At 72.0% G+C, this 13,895-nt stretch overlaps 1 protein-coding gene across 3 annotated transcripts in view; it reads left to right on the top strand.

Moving 5' to 3' along the window:
• Positions 1–13,895, top strand: part of ADGRB1 (adhesion G protein-coupled receptor B1) — a 49,683-nt gene that overhangs the window by 26,600 nt on the left and 9,188 nt on the right. For 2 of the 3 annotated variants that reach the window (XM_054708424.1, XM_054708425.1), the window contains 5 exons: positions 3,601–3,742; positions 9,617–9,720; positions 11,521–11,623; positions 12,319–12,469; positions 13,671–13,740. In XM_054708424.1, coding sequence (XP_054564399.1) covers positions 3,601–3,742; positions 9,617–9,720; positions 11,521–11,623; positions 12,319–12,469; positions 13,671–13,740 — 570 coding nt within the window. The remainder of the gene's footprint in view (positions 1–3,600; positions 3,743–9,616; positions 9,721–11,520; positions 11,624–12,318; positions 12,470–13,670; positions 13,741–13,895) is intronic. The other variant, XM_054708426.1, reaches the window with a different exon arrangement.

Raw genomic sequence — 13,895 nt, 5'->3', positions numbered from 1 at the left:
TTATAGCAGCTGCTTCCTGGGCTGGCAGGGGGCATCTGAGTGCAGGGAAGGCCTGGCTTGGGTGGGGCAGGGGCTCTGGGTGGGCCTCTGGGTTACTGTCCCAATGCCCCTCGAGTATGCCAGGCCCGTCCTGCCCTCCCTGGGAGGACCTGGGAACCTGAGCAGAGCCTCACTGTGGGGGGGCCAGGCCGGGGCAGGAGGGACAGGCAGGGGTGGGAGGGCCAGGCCGGGGACGGGAGAGCCAGGCAGGTGTGGGGGACTCTGCGGAGGAGGAGGCTGGGGGTCAGGGACAGGCCGCACTGCAGGAGCCAGGAGTTGGCCATGTCTATGGCCGCGGATGGACCAGCCAGGCCAGGCCCGGCCCAGCAGGTCAGCTGGTCTGATGGGGGAGGCAGGGCCCTGCCCTTAGAACCCGGTCTGAGGGACCCAGGGCCCCCCTCTAAGTCCCCTGAGCCCAGGCCAGGAGGGGATCCCGCACTCACCCCGGGCCCCCTGCCCTTCTGGCCCTGGAGGTGCCGCTGCCCCAGCTCCTTCTCTCACCCTGGACCCAGCGAGGGAGGGGCAGGTGTCACTGACCCAGATGCCCGGGCCTGAGCCGGGGGGAGGGGGCTGGCTCCGGGACCCAGACGAGAGTGGCGAACGGTCTCCCACGTGGGGAGTGGCCGCCGTGGCAGGAGGAGGGGCTCTGCCTGCAGGAAGGAGTGTGGTCAGACGTGGGGAGGGACTTCCCGATGCTGTGGGAGGAGACGCTCGATGTGCAGGTCTTGTTGGGGGGGGGGGGGCGTTCCCTGGGCAGGGTGTGCAAGCGAGGGTCCTCAGGCCAGTGACCCCGGGAAACCGCCGCTGACTGAGCGCGTGTCCCGGCTTGGGAGGGGCCTCGGGCGCCACCCCTCGGTCTGGGCTGGTGTCCGCTTACCCTGGGGGTCCCTCTCACACCTGTTCCTCGGCCCAGTGGTTCAGACGCCGTGGGCGGGGGTGGGGCGGTCAGAGGAAGGCTGGGCGCTGGCCCTCGTGCGGTCCTGCTGTGTGACCTGGGGCCTCTCTGGGCCTCCGTGTCTTTATTCAGAGACTAATGACGTGACGCACAGGAAGCGAGACGGTCGAGGTGGGAGGGCGCGGAGAGGGTCCCGAGCCAGCAGCCCTGCAGGCCCCGCGCCCCCTCCCGGCCGGGGCAGCCGCGTGCTCGTGGGCTCCGTGGCCGGGGCTGCAGGACAGGCCCGACCGGCCCCTCCGCAGAGTGGGCGCCGCCCTCACCCCCCGCCCGGAGCTGCTCGGTGCCCGGTGCCCGGGCAGAGCTGCAGGGTCAGCCTCCGCCTGGACTGGCGCTCCCCCAGGAGGTGGCCGGCAGCTGTCTGCCTGGCGCCCTGCAGACCCGCCAGCACCGGCTGGGAACCTGCCAGGCTGCTGGTCCCGCCAGCCTGCTGCCCTCACCCCAGGCCTCGGGGTGCCGTCCCCTCCTGCCCCCCTGCGGCCCTCCGGCCGCCGAGGCCTGGGAGTGCTTCCTCCCCACCCAGGGGAGGAGGGCGGAGGCCGGGTCCGGGGCGGGGTGGCGCTGGGAGCAGAGCGGGATTTGAACCCGGACCGACCGGCTGTCCGAGCAGCCGCAGGGCCAGTGCCGCTGGAGGCTGGGCGGCGGGAGCGGGCGGTGCGGTCTGCAGACGGGAACCGGCGGGGAGGACTCTGGAACGCGCTGTGCTCTGCTGTCTCCTGCCGTCCTGGCTTCTGCTCAGCGGCTCGCACCTGCCGGCCGCAGGTGACACCCACCCGGGCGTCGGGCAGGGAGAGGCAGGGAGAGGGCGTGGGGTCAGGGGTCAGCCAGGGCTCAGCGCTTCTGCCCTTTGTGGGCCTGGGGGTGGAGAGGCAGCCGGTGAGGCTCTGGCCAACCTCGGCCGAGCGTGCGGGACCAGCTGGGCCGGGGCGGGGGGGGGGGGGGGGGGGGGGGCGTCCCTCGGACCCCGCACGCCTTCTCTGTCCTCCCGATGCCCAGGTCTCGCTTCTGGCTCTGTGGTTAGTGGGGCTTCCCTTTTCCTGAAGGAGGGAGGGAGGGAGGGAGGGGAGAGGGATCCGTGGGCCGTCACAGCCTCTGCCGTGGCTCCCTCGGTGCTGGGCCCGCGCCCGCAGGTGGCCCACCAGCAGCTGGGCGCACAGGCAGCTGGGTGCTGGCCTCCATCAGGGCTCTGGGGCTGTGGCCGCACACCAGGCTCCTCGGGGGCCGGGCGGGTGCAGGGGGCCGGGGCCAGAGGAGGAAGCTCCGGGCTCCGCGGCAGGGCCAGCCTCTGCTTTCTGTGACAGAGAGACCCCGAGAACGGAGAGCTTCCGGCCCCCGAACCCGGGCCCCCAGGGACCCAAAGAACAGTGCCCATGAGAGGGACGCCCCTCCTCCCGCTGCACCTCAGAGATGAGCGGACGGGGGGGGGGGGGCAGCTCTGCTTTGCTGTCACCCTGGGCGTGTCCTGCCCGCTCAGGCCTCAGTTTCCCTTCTCTGTGAAATGGGGCAGGGCCTTCCTGGGGGGGGCGCGGGGGGGGGGGAATGGAGAGAGAGCAGAGGGAGGGTGTCTGCCCTGACCTGCGCGTCCCTCCGCCCCTGGCCCTCACCCCCAGCATCTGTGCAGACGCACCCCACACAGAAGCCCTGCTGGTGCCGAGAGCTTCGGGGCTGTCTGCTCCCCGCTTTGGAGAGGAGGGAACTGAAGCTGGGGGGCGGCGGGGGGAGGCGGGGAGGCAAGTTCCTGGGGTGACAGCCAGAGGCTGGAGGCTTGCCAACCAGGGGAGGGCAGGGGTCACTGTGCGGCCGGGCCAGGGCTGGGGGGGGGGCACCGGGCAGACAGCGGCTGAGCCCCGGCCCCTCCCCGCGCTGTGGGTCCTGATGGCCGGGTTTCAGTTGTCTCTCTGGGCAGCCTGGAGCCCCCACATCCCGCAGGCACGGAGCCCTGGGGGGGGGGGGGGGGCATGGGCACCTTCTGCAGGCCAGGCCCCTCCTAGGCCTGGACACTCCCCAGCTCCTGCGTGTGGGACGGCCTGGAATTGGGGGCCTTGGATCTATAAGGAGGGGTTCGCCCGCAGCTCAGGGCGCGCACTGAGGCCCCAACAGCGGAGGGGGGGGGGCCGGGCCAGACCCGGGGCGCTAGCTGTCGCCCCCTCTGGGAGGGAAGCTGTGCCCTGGGCCCCGCCTGGGAGAGGCCCCGGGGCGCCCAGGCCGGGGGAGGGGAGGGGGGGAGGGGGCGGCCCCAAGGTCACAGAGCGAGCGCTGGGGCGGGCGGAGGAGGGGGGTGGCCCCTCCCCACTCCAGGGCCCGGCGCCCACCCCGCCCCGCCCGCGGGCGCCCCGCGCCGCCCCCGCCCAGCTGGCCGCCCCCTCGGCTCCGGCTCCGGCGGCGCTGGGGCGGCGCGGCGGGCGGGGCGCTGTCGGCGCGGCCCGCGCTCCCGAGAGTCGCTCTCCCGTGGCTCCGCGGCGGCGGCCATGGGGCGCGGGGCTCCGGGGGCCCGCGGGGCGGGCGCATGGCCGGGGGCGCAGGGGCAGGTGCGCGCGGCGGGGCCGGCCGGGCGGGGGGCGGGGGGCCCGCGGGCGCGGCCGCCGCTCACGCTGCCCTGTCTCCCCCAGATCCGCCTCCCCCGCCCCCCCGCAGCTCGGGCCCTGGTCGTGGCGCGGCTGCCGCACGGTGCCCCTCGACGCCCTCCGGACGCGCTGCCTCTGTGACCGGCTCTCCACCTTCGCCATCTTAGCGCAGCTGAGCGCCGACGCGGTGAGACCCCGGGCGGGGCGCGGGCGCGGGCGCGGGCGGGGCGCGGGGGCCTCGGGCCGGACAGGCGCGGAGGGCCGGGCAGCGCGGAGGGCGGGGCTGGCGACTGGCGGGGAGGGGTCGGGGCCCCCGCAGCCCCCCCAAACCCCCCCCCGCCTGGCTGCGGGGGCCAGGCCGCGCCTCTGGGAGGGTGCGTGGGAGCAGCGTGGGTTCAGTGTGGAGCGGGGCACTGCGGGCGGGCGCAGCAGGGCTGGGGTCCCAGGAGTGACTGATGGGTGAGCCCCCCACGCTCCGTGGGGGCCTGGCACCTGGGAGGGGTCAGTCCCCGAAGGAGCCAGGCTGGGGGGGGGCGGGGGGGCTGTGCAGACCCCTTCCCTTGGGGTCCCACCAGTAGGTGGCGGGTTCCCACCTTGCCTGGGAGCTGGGGGGACCGGCGCCTTTCCTGAGCCCTTCCCCGCGCACCCCAGCTGGACCCCGGTCTGTGGAGGAGGCGGTGGGGGGGGTCCCGGTGGCTGGGGTGCGGAGCCTGGCCGGCCCACAGCCTCCCCAGGAAGGCCCCATCATCCCAGGGGCCTCTTTTTTGTTCTGAGATTCTTGTGGGGGCTGCCAGTTTCTATGGTAACGGCATCTGGGGCCAGTTTGCTGGCTGGAGCCCTGGGTGCGGAGTCCGGCCCACTGGGGCGGCTGGGCTCACGGGCCCGGGGGCCCGGCCCTGCTCGGGGGCATTGCTCACTGAGCCCCCGGCCCAGGCCCCGGGGCAGCAGATACGGAGAACGGACTGGGGGCGGGGGGCGGGTGAGGCTCTCCTGGGTACTGGGGCCCTCCCCCGCTGGTGGAACAGCTCTCCCCGCGGACCCGGGTCCCTGTGAAAGGCGCCCTGGGCCTCTCTGGGGACGTCCCACCCCTCCCCTCGGGGACGCGGGAAGACGAAGGCCCTCCACGGGGTCAGCGCTGGACGGACCTTCGAAGGCACTGCCGCTCAGCCTGCGGGCAGGCGGGACCCCGAGGTCTGGGGAAGGGCCTCCTCGCCCGGGCTCTCGGCGTCTGATGGACGGAGGCTGTGGGCTTGGCCCTGATCCAGCGGCGCCCGCCCGCCAGGCCGCTCCTGAGCGCTGTCCCCGCTGCCGTGCTGGCTCTGGGGGCAGGGCCCTGGAGGCAGCAGCCAGAGCCATCCCGGGGAGCTTCCTGGAAGAGGTGGCTTTCTGGATACGTGGTCATCAACGCCAGCAGCAGGCTGCGCTCACGGGAGCGGCCGGGGGGGGGGGGGGCCCAGACTCCCCGCGTCCCCGAGGGGCCAGAGCGAGCAGCGCAGGGCCCAGCCCGTCCAGGTGTGGGGAAGGCCCAGGGCAGGGGGCTCGCGGTGGGATACGTGCCCCGTCTCCCCTCCCCCGGCCCAGGGCCCCCCCAGAGGTCACCGCCGGTCGAACCTTGAAGCGCAGGTTGTTCCCTGGCCGGGCCTCAGTCCCTCTCAGCCTCAGTTTCCCCCTGTGAGGGAGGGGGTCCCGGAGCAGGCCCTTCCCGTGCGGGCACTGAGCTCGGCGGGCCTGGCATGGCGCACGGGTGTGTGGGTGGCTGTGCTGGTGACGCTCGGCGGTGAGGGGGCTGGGTGCCACGGGGGCCTTTCTAGGAAAAGCCAACCTGTGCCAGGTGCCTGCCAGGTTCCCGCGCAGGAGAGGGCCAGCGGGGGCAGGGCCTGCTGGGGGCGTGCCCTCGGGGGTTGTGGTGTCAGCCTCACCCCCCCATATTGGCCTACATTCGGGTGGGGGGGGCAATAGCCGATGGGTCAGGAACCCCGACCCCAAATTCCAGAAGAGCCAGCTGAGGCCGAGGGTGCCGGAGCTCCCGCAGCCACAGAGCCACCCACTGGCCGTGGCACTGAGAGCGAGCTGCCTGTCCGAGCCTCGGTGTCCGCATCTGTAAGATGGGTCACAGTCAGCCCTGCCTGGGTCTGGGACCCCTCGAGGGCACGGGGTGAGCTGGGAGCGACCCGTCTCGCCCGCCTCCCTCTAGTGCACCAGCTCCAGCTCAGTGAGAGGTGACCCCAGAGATGCCGGCGGGGAGGGGCCAGGAGCTGGGGGAGACCCCTCTGAGTGCCCGCGGCTGGGCCAGACCCCAGTCTTGCCGTCGGGGGTGCGAGCTCTGATGAGGAGACTGACCGGCTCACACTGGCCTGGGGCAGCCCTGGGGGGGGCGGGGGGTCTGTGCTCCCAGATCAGCCGTCCTGTTGGGGGCAGTGTGAGAGAGGGGTGAGGGGGAGGTTGGAAGTGGGGCCCTGAGGGCTGAGTTGGGAGGAGGGGTGGTGGCCCAGGAGGGTGAGGAAGGCGAGGAGCAGGTGGGAGATGGGGTGGGGTCGGAGGGCAGAGGTGCAGGTGGCTGGCTGGGGTCCAGAGGAGCTGGCTCTGCACCCCGGGCAGGGGAAGCCGGGTGGCTGGGAGAGGAGAGAGGATGGGGTGGGATTGGGGTCCTGGAGGGACCCCAGTAGGAGTGAGGGCAGAGTAGCCCAGCAGCAGGTGGGTTGGCGGCAGAGGGGAGCTGGGCCGGCTGCGGGGAGGGGTGGGCGTGGGGCTCAGGTCTGAGCGGTGGAGGCTGCAGGCACCCCGGACAGGAAGTGGGCTGGGGACTGCAGTCCCAGGCGGAGCGGATGGGGGAGCAGGCGCCGTGTGCGCGCCCACCCGGGGGCCAGCGAGGGCTGAGATCTCTGGCGGCGCCTGGCGGGAGGGAGACAGGACGAGGAGCCAGGGCGTCAGGTCCCGGCTGGGGCGCTGCCAGCTGCGCTGAGTCACAGCGTGAGGGGCCGGTGCGCCTCCTCCAGCCGCGGTGGGGGGTGAGCGAGGGAATGAGCAGCCTGTGAGCACAGCTGGTGCCGGTGTGCTCTGTGGGGCTCACACTGGGCTACCAGTCCCAGGGTGACCGGGGTCACGGTCAGTGTAACCAGGGTCAGGGTCAGTGTGCCCAGGGTCAGGGCTCAGGGTGTGATCGGGGTCAGGGCTCAGGGTGTGACCGGGGTCAGGGCTCAGCGTGTGACCGGGGTCAGGGCTCAGCGTGTGACCGGGGTCAGGGCTCAGGGTGTGACCGGGCTCAGGGCTCAGCGTGTGACCAGGGTCAGGGCTCAGGGTGTGATCGGGGTCAGGGCTCAGCGTGTGACCGGGGTCAGGGCTCAGGGTGTGACCAGGCTCAGGGCTCAGTGTGTGACCAGGGTCAGGGCTCAGGGTGTGACCAGGCTCAGGGCTCAGGGTGTGACCAGGGTCAGGGCTCAGTGTGTGACCAGGGTCAGAGCTCAGGGTGTGACCAGGGTCAGGGCTCAGTGTGTGACCAGGCTCAGGGCTCAGGGTGTGACCAGGGTCAGGGCTCAGGGTGTGACCAGGGTCAGGGCTCAGGGTGTGACCAGGGTCAGGGCTCAGTGTGTGACCAGGGTCAGGGCTCAGGGTGTGACCAGGGTCAGGGCTCAGGGTGTGACCAGGGTCAGGGCTCAGAGTGTGACCAGGGTCAGGGCTCCGAGTGACCAGGGTCAGGGCTCAGGGTGTGACCAGGGTCAGGGCTCAGGGTGACCAGGGTCAGGGCTCTGAGTGACCAGGGTCAGGGCTCTGAGTGACCAGGGTCAGGGCTCAGGGTGTGATCGGGGTCAGGGCTCAGCGTGTGACCAGGGTCAGGGCTCAGAGTGTGACCAGGGTCAGGGCTCAGTGTGTGACCAGGGTCAGGGCTCAGCTTGTGACCGGGGTCAGGGCTCAGAGTGTGACCGGGCTCAGGGCTCAGGGTGTGACCAGGGTCAGGGCTCAGGGCTCAGGGTGTGACCCGGGTCAGGGCTCAGGGCTCAGGGTGTGACCGGGGTCAGGGCTCAGGGCTCAGGGTGTGACCGGGGTCAGGGCTCAGGGTGTGACCGGGCTCAGGGCTCAGGGTGTGACCGGGGTCAGGGCTCAGGGCTCAGCCTGCGCTGTGGCCGGGCTTACCTGAGTGGGCACCTGGGAGCAGCGGGTGGTGTGGGAGCAGCGACAGGCGGGGCGGTCACACGCTGTTGGAAGGAAGTCAGAGCGGGAGGTGCAGCGTTTGGAGAGCAGGGGAGTGCGTGGGGCAGAGCTGACACCCGAACAGCCAGGGGGTCCTGGGTGGTGGGGACCCTGAGGCTCAGTGCGAGGAGCTCACAGCATCCCTGTGAGGTGGTGGCAGCTCAGCGGCGAGAAGCCGGCGTGTCGGTCAGGGAGGAGCGCGGGGCAGAGGGCCCGGCACGCGCAGGGCGGGTGGCGGCACCCAGCGTGCCCTGCTCGCTCCGTCTCCGGCCCAGCACGCCCGGCAAGGCCGGAGTCTCCTGACGCCCCGCCCGCCCCCTGCCACCTGTGCCCGCTGCGTGGACGGCGGGGCAGGGCTGTCAGGAGAGACGAGGGAGCCAGCGGAGAGGGGGAGCGGCCGCAGGTGGGCGGGCTGCTGGGGTATGGCCGCCAGCCCTGCGAGGACAGGTGGACGCAGATGGCCGCGAGGGTTGGAGCGGGAGCCAGCCACGAGCAGGAGCACGCCGCTTGCTGGGCCACCCGGGCCCGTGTGCGGGCTGAGGGCCAGCTCGGTGTCCTGGATCCCCATCCCGCGGGCCTCCCAGACGTGGGCCTCGGGCGTCCGTGGGTCACTCGTGGGGTCACGGGGCCCCCACTGTGGGGTCTGCGCTCTGTGGGGGACGGTGGCACAGAGGGCGAGCAGTTGGGGATGCCGAGGTGGCGAGGTACCGTCCCCCCTGGGGTACTCGGGGCCTGCTCGGAGGAGGCTGCCTGGCGGGCTGGTGGGCGGGCAGTGCTGCCCACAGGAGTTCCCCAGAGGACAGCGGGAGCGGGTGGGCCTGGCGCGCACAAGGCCCGGCCCCGATTGGCACGTCATGGTGTGTGTGTGGGGGGTGTGGGTCGGCAGCCCCTGATGGGAACCTCCCAGCTCACCTTGACCCGGGAAAGGAGGGGGCGCAGGGGAGCTCCCAGCAGGGGCTCAGGTCCCCCTCCACACTGGCGGGAGCTTGGTCGTCACAGCTGTGCCCCATCGGGGTGGCCAGGCCTGAGGTCCCGACGGGCTGGGAGCAGGAGGGGGCCCGGCAGGCAGCCAGGCCCCATGGAGGGTCAGAGGCCAGGGGTGTCGTGGGCCAGGGGGGACAGGTGTGCTGCGAGGGGACAGCCGACCTGAGCCCTGCCCACCCTGCGCATCCTCTCCCTGCCTGCGGAGGTGGCAGCTCAGGCAGGCAGGGGGGCCTCCGAGGGGCGCGGGGCTCAGAGAAAGCTCAGGGCCTGCGCGCGGCCTCGCCAGGGTGCTGGCCGTGGTCCTGAGCCCCTTCCCTGGGCCGCCAGCAGCCAGCGGGCAGATGCACGTGCTGGAGCTGCACCCCGGGCCATGTCTCCAGAAAGGTGTCGGCTCCGAGCGGGGGGGGGGGGCCTTAGAAGCCCCCCACTTCCGGCCCTGCGGTGCCCACCAACGTCCCCAGAGCCGGAGGCAGCAGCCGGGAGGGGCCGCAGAGCCGTCTCCGGGCCCCAGGCTCTGGCTCTGGTCCCCTCAGCCCGGCCTCCGCGATAGCACACGCTGTCCTGCCGGTGCCTGTGGGCGCGGCGGGACGGGGGGCCTGCGGGCTGTGCAGTCACTCGGGTGAGCACACGGTGCAACGCGAGGGCCGGGTGGAAGGAGAAGGCAGGCCAGGCCCGGGGCCTGTGCAGAGCCCACGGGCAGGTGTCCTGACATCGCCTGGGACCCAGGCGGGGTGGAGGGCGGGCACAGGAGGGGCCTCGGTGGGCTTTTATAGAGTCCTCTGGCTGCTGCTCGCAGGAGAGCTCGAGGGGGCGGAGGGCAGAGGCCCTGCGGGCCCCCCTGCACGCTGCCCGCCTCCGCCCCTCACTCCCTTCTCTCCCCGAACCCCAGAACATGGAGAAGGTGGTGGTGCCGTCGGTGACGCTCATCGTGGGCTGCGGCGTGTCCTCCCTGACCCTGCTCATGCTGATCATCATCTACGTCTCCGTGTGGAGGTGGCGTCCCCGCCGGGCGGCCGGGGGGCAGGGGGGGCGGGAGGGGCGGGGAGGGACAGCCGGGGTCACATCTCATTCCTTCAACCCCAAGTGCCCCGGCTCCTGCCTCACGCTGGCCCCGCGCTTCCTCCTGCCCTCGGAATGCTCCCCCTGGCGGGTGCCCTTACCCTCCGGCCCTCAGTGCCCTGGCCCCTCAGTGCCCTGGCCCCTCAGTCCTCTGGCCCCTCAGTCCTCTGGCCCCTCAGTGCCCTGGCCCCTCAGTCCCCTGGCCCCTCAGTCCCCTGGCCCCTCAGTCCCCTGGCCCCTCAGTGCCCTGGCCCCTCAGTGCCCTGGCCCTTCAGTCCCCTGGCCTCGCTGTCTGTCCTGCCACCTGGCCGTGCACGACCATGGCCTTCCCAGAGCGTGGAGGGTCTCAGGGTGGGGACCTCCCATCAGCCCCCACCCCAGGCCCTGGAGCCGTCGGGGTTGCCGTGGGGCTGCCGTCCGAGCTGGTCACCAGCCTGGGGTGCGGGCCACGTGTGTGCAGGTGCGGGTCTGAGCCAGGCCCAGGCGCCACAGGTGTGCGTGAGCGTGCGAGTGCCAGCAGGGGCCGGGGGCTGTGAGCCCCACTGAGCAGAGCTTGGGATGGAGCATGAAGTCAAGGTCACTGCCTGCCCGCAGCCCAGGGCCAGCCGATGACTGAGCTGACATCGCGCCCGAGGCCGGCAGGGAGCGGTCGATGTGGCCGGTGGGAGGGCGGAGGCAGCAGGAGGGTCGGCGTCCAGGGTCCCTCCCCCGGCCCCGGCCCGGGTCCCCTGTGGACACGCTGTGTCCTGAGCCCTGTCCTCCCCTGAGGCCTCGGACTCCCCAGACTCTGGAGCGGGGCGGGGGGGGGGGGGGGGGGCAGCCGGGCTGTGGTTCTCCAAGTGCCTCCCCTGAGCTCTGCGGGGCACCACCCTGCTGTCCCGTCAGGAAACGGCCAAGAGAGGGCCATGACCTCCGAGGTCACATGTCACACCAGGTAGGTCACGGCCCCTGAGCTCTGCCCTGTGCCCTCAGCTCGCCCCCGGCCGCTGGGGGCCGCACTGGGAAACGGGCCAGGGCTTTGAGCCGTCGCTCTTGAGTTGAGGCCACGGTCCTGAGCAGCAGTGCTGTTACCCCGACCCCCTCACAGAGGAGAGACCGAGGCATAGACTGGCCGGGTCACTAGCCTGGGGTCACACAGTCCGCTCAGAGCCCCCCACCTTCTTACCTCAAAGTCAGGATCAGACCGGGTGGGGCTAGGGGCACGGGTGCTGCTGGGCGCAGGCGGCAGTGAGACCCCAAGAGTGAGCTGTGTCTGAGGGGAGGAGTGCAGGAGGGGACCCTGTGTGATAAGGATGAGCCACTCCCAGCCCGGGGGGGGCAGCTGTGCTCAGTGGCTCCCAGGGCTCTCCCGGCACCTGGCTGTGCTGGAGCGTGGTGTGCGGTGAAGTAGACATGGTGATGGCGGTGATGATGGTGGTGATGGTGGTGGTGGTGGTGGTGGTGGTGGTGATGGTGGTGATGGTGATGGTGGTGGTGATGATGATGTTGATAGTGATGATGTTGATGGGGTGGGCGATGATGATGATGGTGATGTTGTTGATGGTGGTGGTGGTGATGGTGGTCGTGGTGATGATGGTGGTGGTGATGATGGTGGTGATGGTGGTGGTGGTCGTGGTGGTGGTGGCAGTGTTTGCTGGGAGGAAGTGACACATGGTACTGGTGCAGCCATGGGACCCCAGGTCTTGTCAGGTGAGGCCCTGTGGGGCGCTGACCACACCTCCCACCCTCCCCCAGGTACATCCGCTCAGAACGATCCGTCATCCTCATCAACTTCTGCCTGTCCATCATCTCCTCCAACGCCCTCATCCTCATCGGGCAGACGCAGACCCGCAGCAGGGTAGGTGTTTGGCGCTGCCACACCCAACCCAGGGTCCCCAGATGGGGTAGGCAGTAGGGTGGCAATGGGTGATGGGGTGGGCGATGGGGTGGGTGATGGGGGAGGTGATGGGGTGGGCGGTGGGGTGGGCCGTGGGGTGGGCGATGGGGGAGGTGATGGGGTGGGCGATGGGTGATGGGAGCTTAGGAGCTGGAGTTCTCACTGCTCCTCTGGCCACGGCCGCTATGTGGCTCCAGCCGGGCAGGGGCAGGTGTCACGGGCCAGGCGGGCGTGGGGACGGGCGTCCCGAGTCTCCGGCTGGACGGAGCTTGGTGATGAGCCCTGCTGGGCCCAGGCTCCTCTGAGCGTGTCGGTGCCTCATCCGGTGACCCTGGCAGTGACCTGTCCCTCCGGGCCTCGGGGTCACCACCGACGGAACAGATGGGCTGGACCGGGCTCTCGGTGGGCTCCCGGTGGCAGTGATGCGTCGGCGCGTGGGGGCAGTGAGGAAGGCGGGTGGCAGGGTGCCTTCCCTGGCAGTTCGTGGGCGGGTCGCGCAGCACCCACAGCCCATCTCGGCCGGGGACCGGGCAGCCCGTCGGTGGCTTCCTGCCTGGGATTTGACCTGGTCACCAAGGCGGCCCTGGGCCGCTCACTGGGCGGGCGTGGGGCCCGGGACCAGCACCTGCCCAGCCCCCCGCCCGCCCGCCCGCCAGGTGGTGTGCACGCTGGTGGCCGCCTTCCTGCACTTCTTCTTCCTGTCGTCCTTCTGCTGGGTGCTCACCGAGGCCTGGCAGTCCTACATGGCCGTGACCGGCCGCCTCCGGAACCGCCTCATCCGCAAGCGCTTCCTCTGCCTGGGCTGGGGTGAGTGCCCGCGCAGCTCCGGCCCCTGCTCCTGGCCGTGCTCCCGGCCCCTGCTCCCCCGGTCCATGCACCCCGGCCCCTGCTCCCGGTCCGTGCTCCCCGGTCCATGCACCCCGGCCCCTGCTCCCCGGTCCGTGCTCCCGTCCGTGCTCCCCAGGTCTATGCTCCCCCGGTCCGTGCTCCCCGGTCCGTGCTCCCCGGTCCGTGCTCCCGGGTCCATGCTCCCCGGCCCCTGCTCCCTGGTCCGTGCTCCCGTACGTGCTCCCCAGGTCTATGCTCCCCGGTCTATGCTCCCCGGTCCGTGCTCCCGTCCGTGCTCCCCAGGTCTATGCTCCCCCGGTCCGTGCTCCCCGGTCCGTGCTCCCCGGTCCGTGCTCCCGGGTCCGTGCTCCCCGGCCCCTGCTCCCTGGTCCGTGCTCCCGTACGTGCTCCCCAGGTCTATGCTCCCCGGTCTATGCTCCCCGGTCCGTGCTCCCGTCCGTGCTCCCCAGGTCTATGCTCCCCGGTCCGTGCTCCCCGGTCCGTGCTCCCCGGGTCCGTGCTCCCCGGCCCCTGCTCCCTGGTCCGTGCTCCCGTCCGTGCTCCCCAGGTCTATGCTCCCCGGTCCGTGCTCCCCGGTCCGTGCTCCCATCCGTGCTCCCCAGGTCTATGCTCCCCGGTCCGTGCTCCCCGGTCCGTGCTCCCGTCCGTGCTCCCCAGGTCTATGCTCCCCCGGTCCGTGCTCCCCGGTCCGTGCTCCCCGGTCCGTGCTCCCCGGTCCGTGCTCCCCGGCCCCTGCTCCCTGGTCCGTGCTCCCGTACGTGCTCCCCAGGTCTATGCTCCCCGGTCTATGCTCCCCGGTCCGTGCTCCCCGGTCCGTGCTCCCGTCCGTGCTCCCCAGGTCCGTGCTCCCCGGTCCGTGCTCCCCGGTCCGTGCTCTCTGGTCCGTGCTCCCCGGGTCCATGCTCCCCGGTCCGTGCTCCCCGGTCCGTGCTCCCCGGGTCCGTGCTCCCCGGTCCCTGCTCCCCGGTCCGTGCTCCCCGGTCCGTGCTCCCGGGTCCGTGCTCCCGGGTCCGTGCTCCCCGGTCCGTGCTCCCCAGGTCCGTGCTCCCCGGCCCCTGCTCCCCGGTCCGTGCTCCCCGGTCCCTGCTCCCCGGTTCGTGCTCCCCAGGTCCGTGCTCCCGCGGGGGGGACCGACGCCCTCTTCCTGGTCCTTCCACAGGGCTCCCTGCGCTGGTCGTGGCCATTTCTGTGGGATTTACCAAGGCCAAAGGGTACAGCACCATGAACTAGTGAGTCGGGGCGGGGTGGGGATGTGGGGGGCCCAGGCCGCACCCCCAGGCCCTCCCACGGCCCCAGAAGGGCCTCCATCTCAGACGAGAAAGCCAAGGCTGGGACAGGGTGGGGCCAGGCCCCAGAGGCTGGCTCCTCGGGCGGCCTCCTCCCC

Source organism: Eptesicus fuscus, chromosome 19 (genome assembly GCF_027574615.1).
Source record: "Eptesicus fuscus isolate TK198812 chromosome 19, DD_ASM_mEF_20220401, whole genome shotgun sequence".
NCBI classification, from domain to species: Eukaryota; Metazoa; Chordata; class Mammalia; order Chiroptera; family Vespertilionidae; genus Eptesicus; species Eptesicus fuscus.
This window is presented reverse-complemented; position numbering and strand designations above follow the sequence as displayed.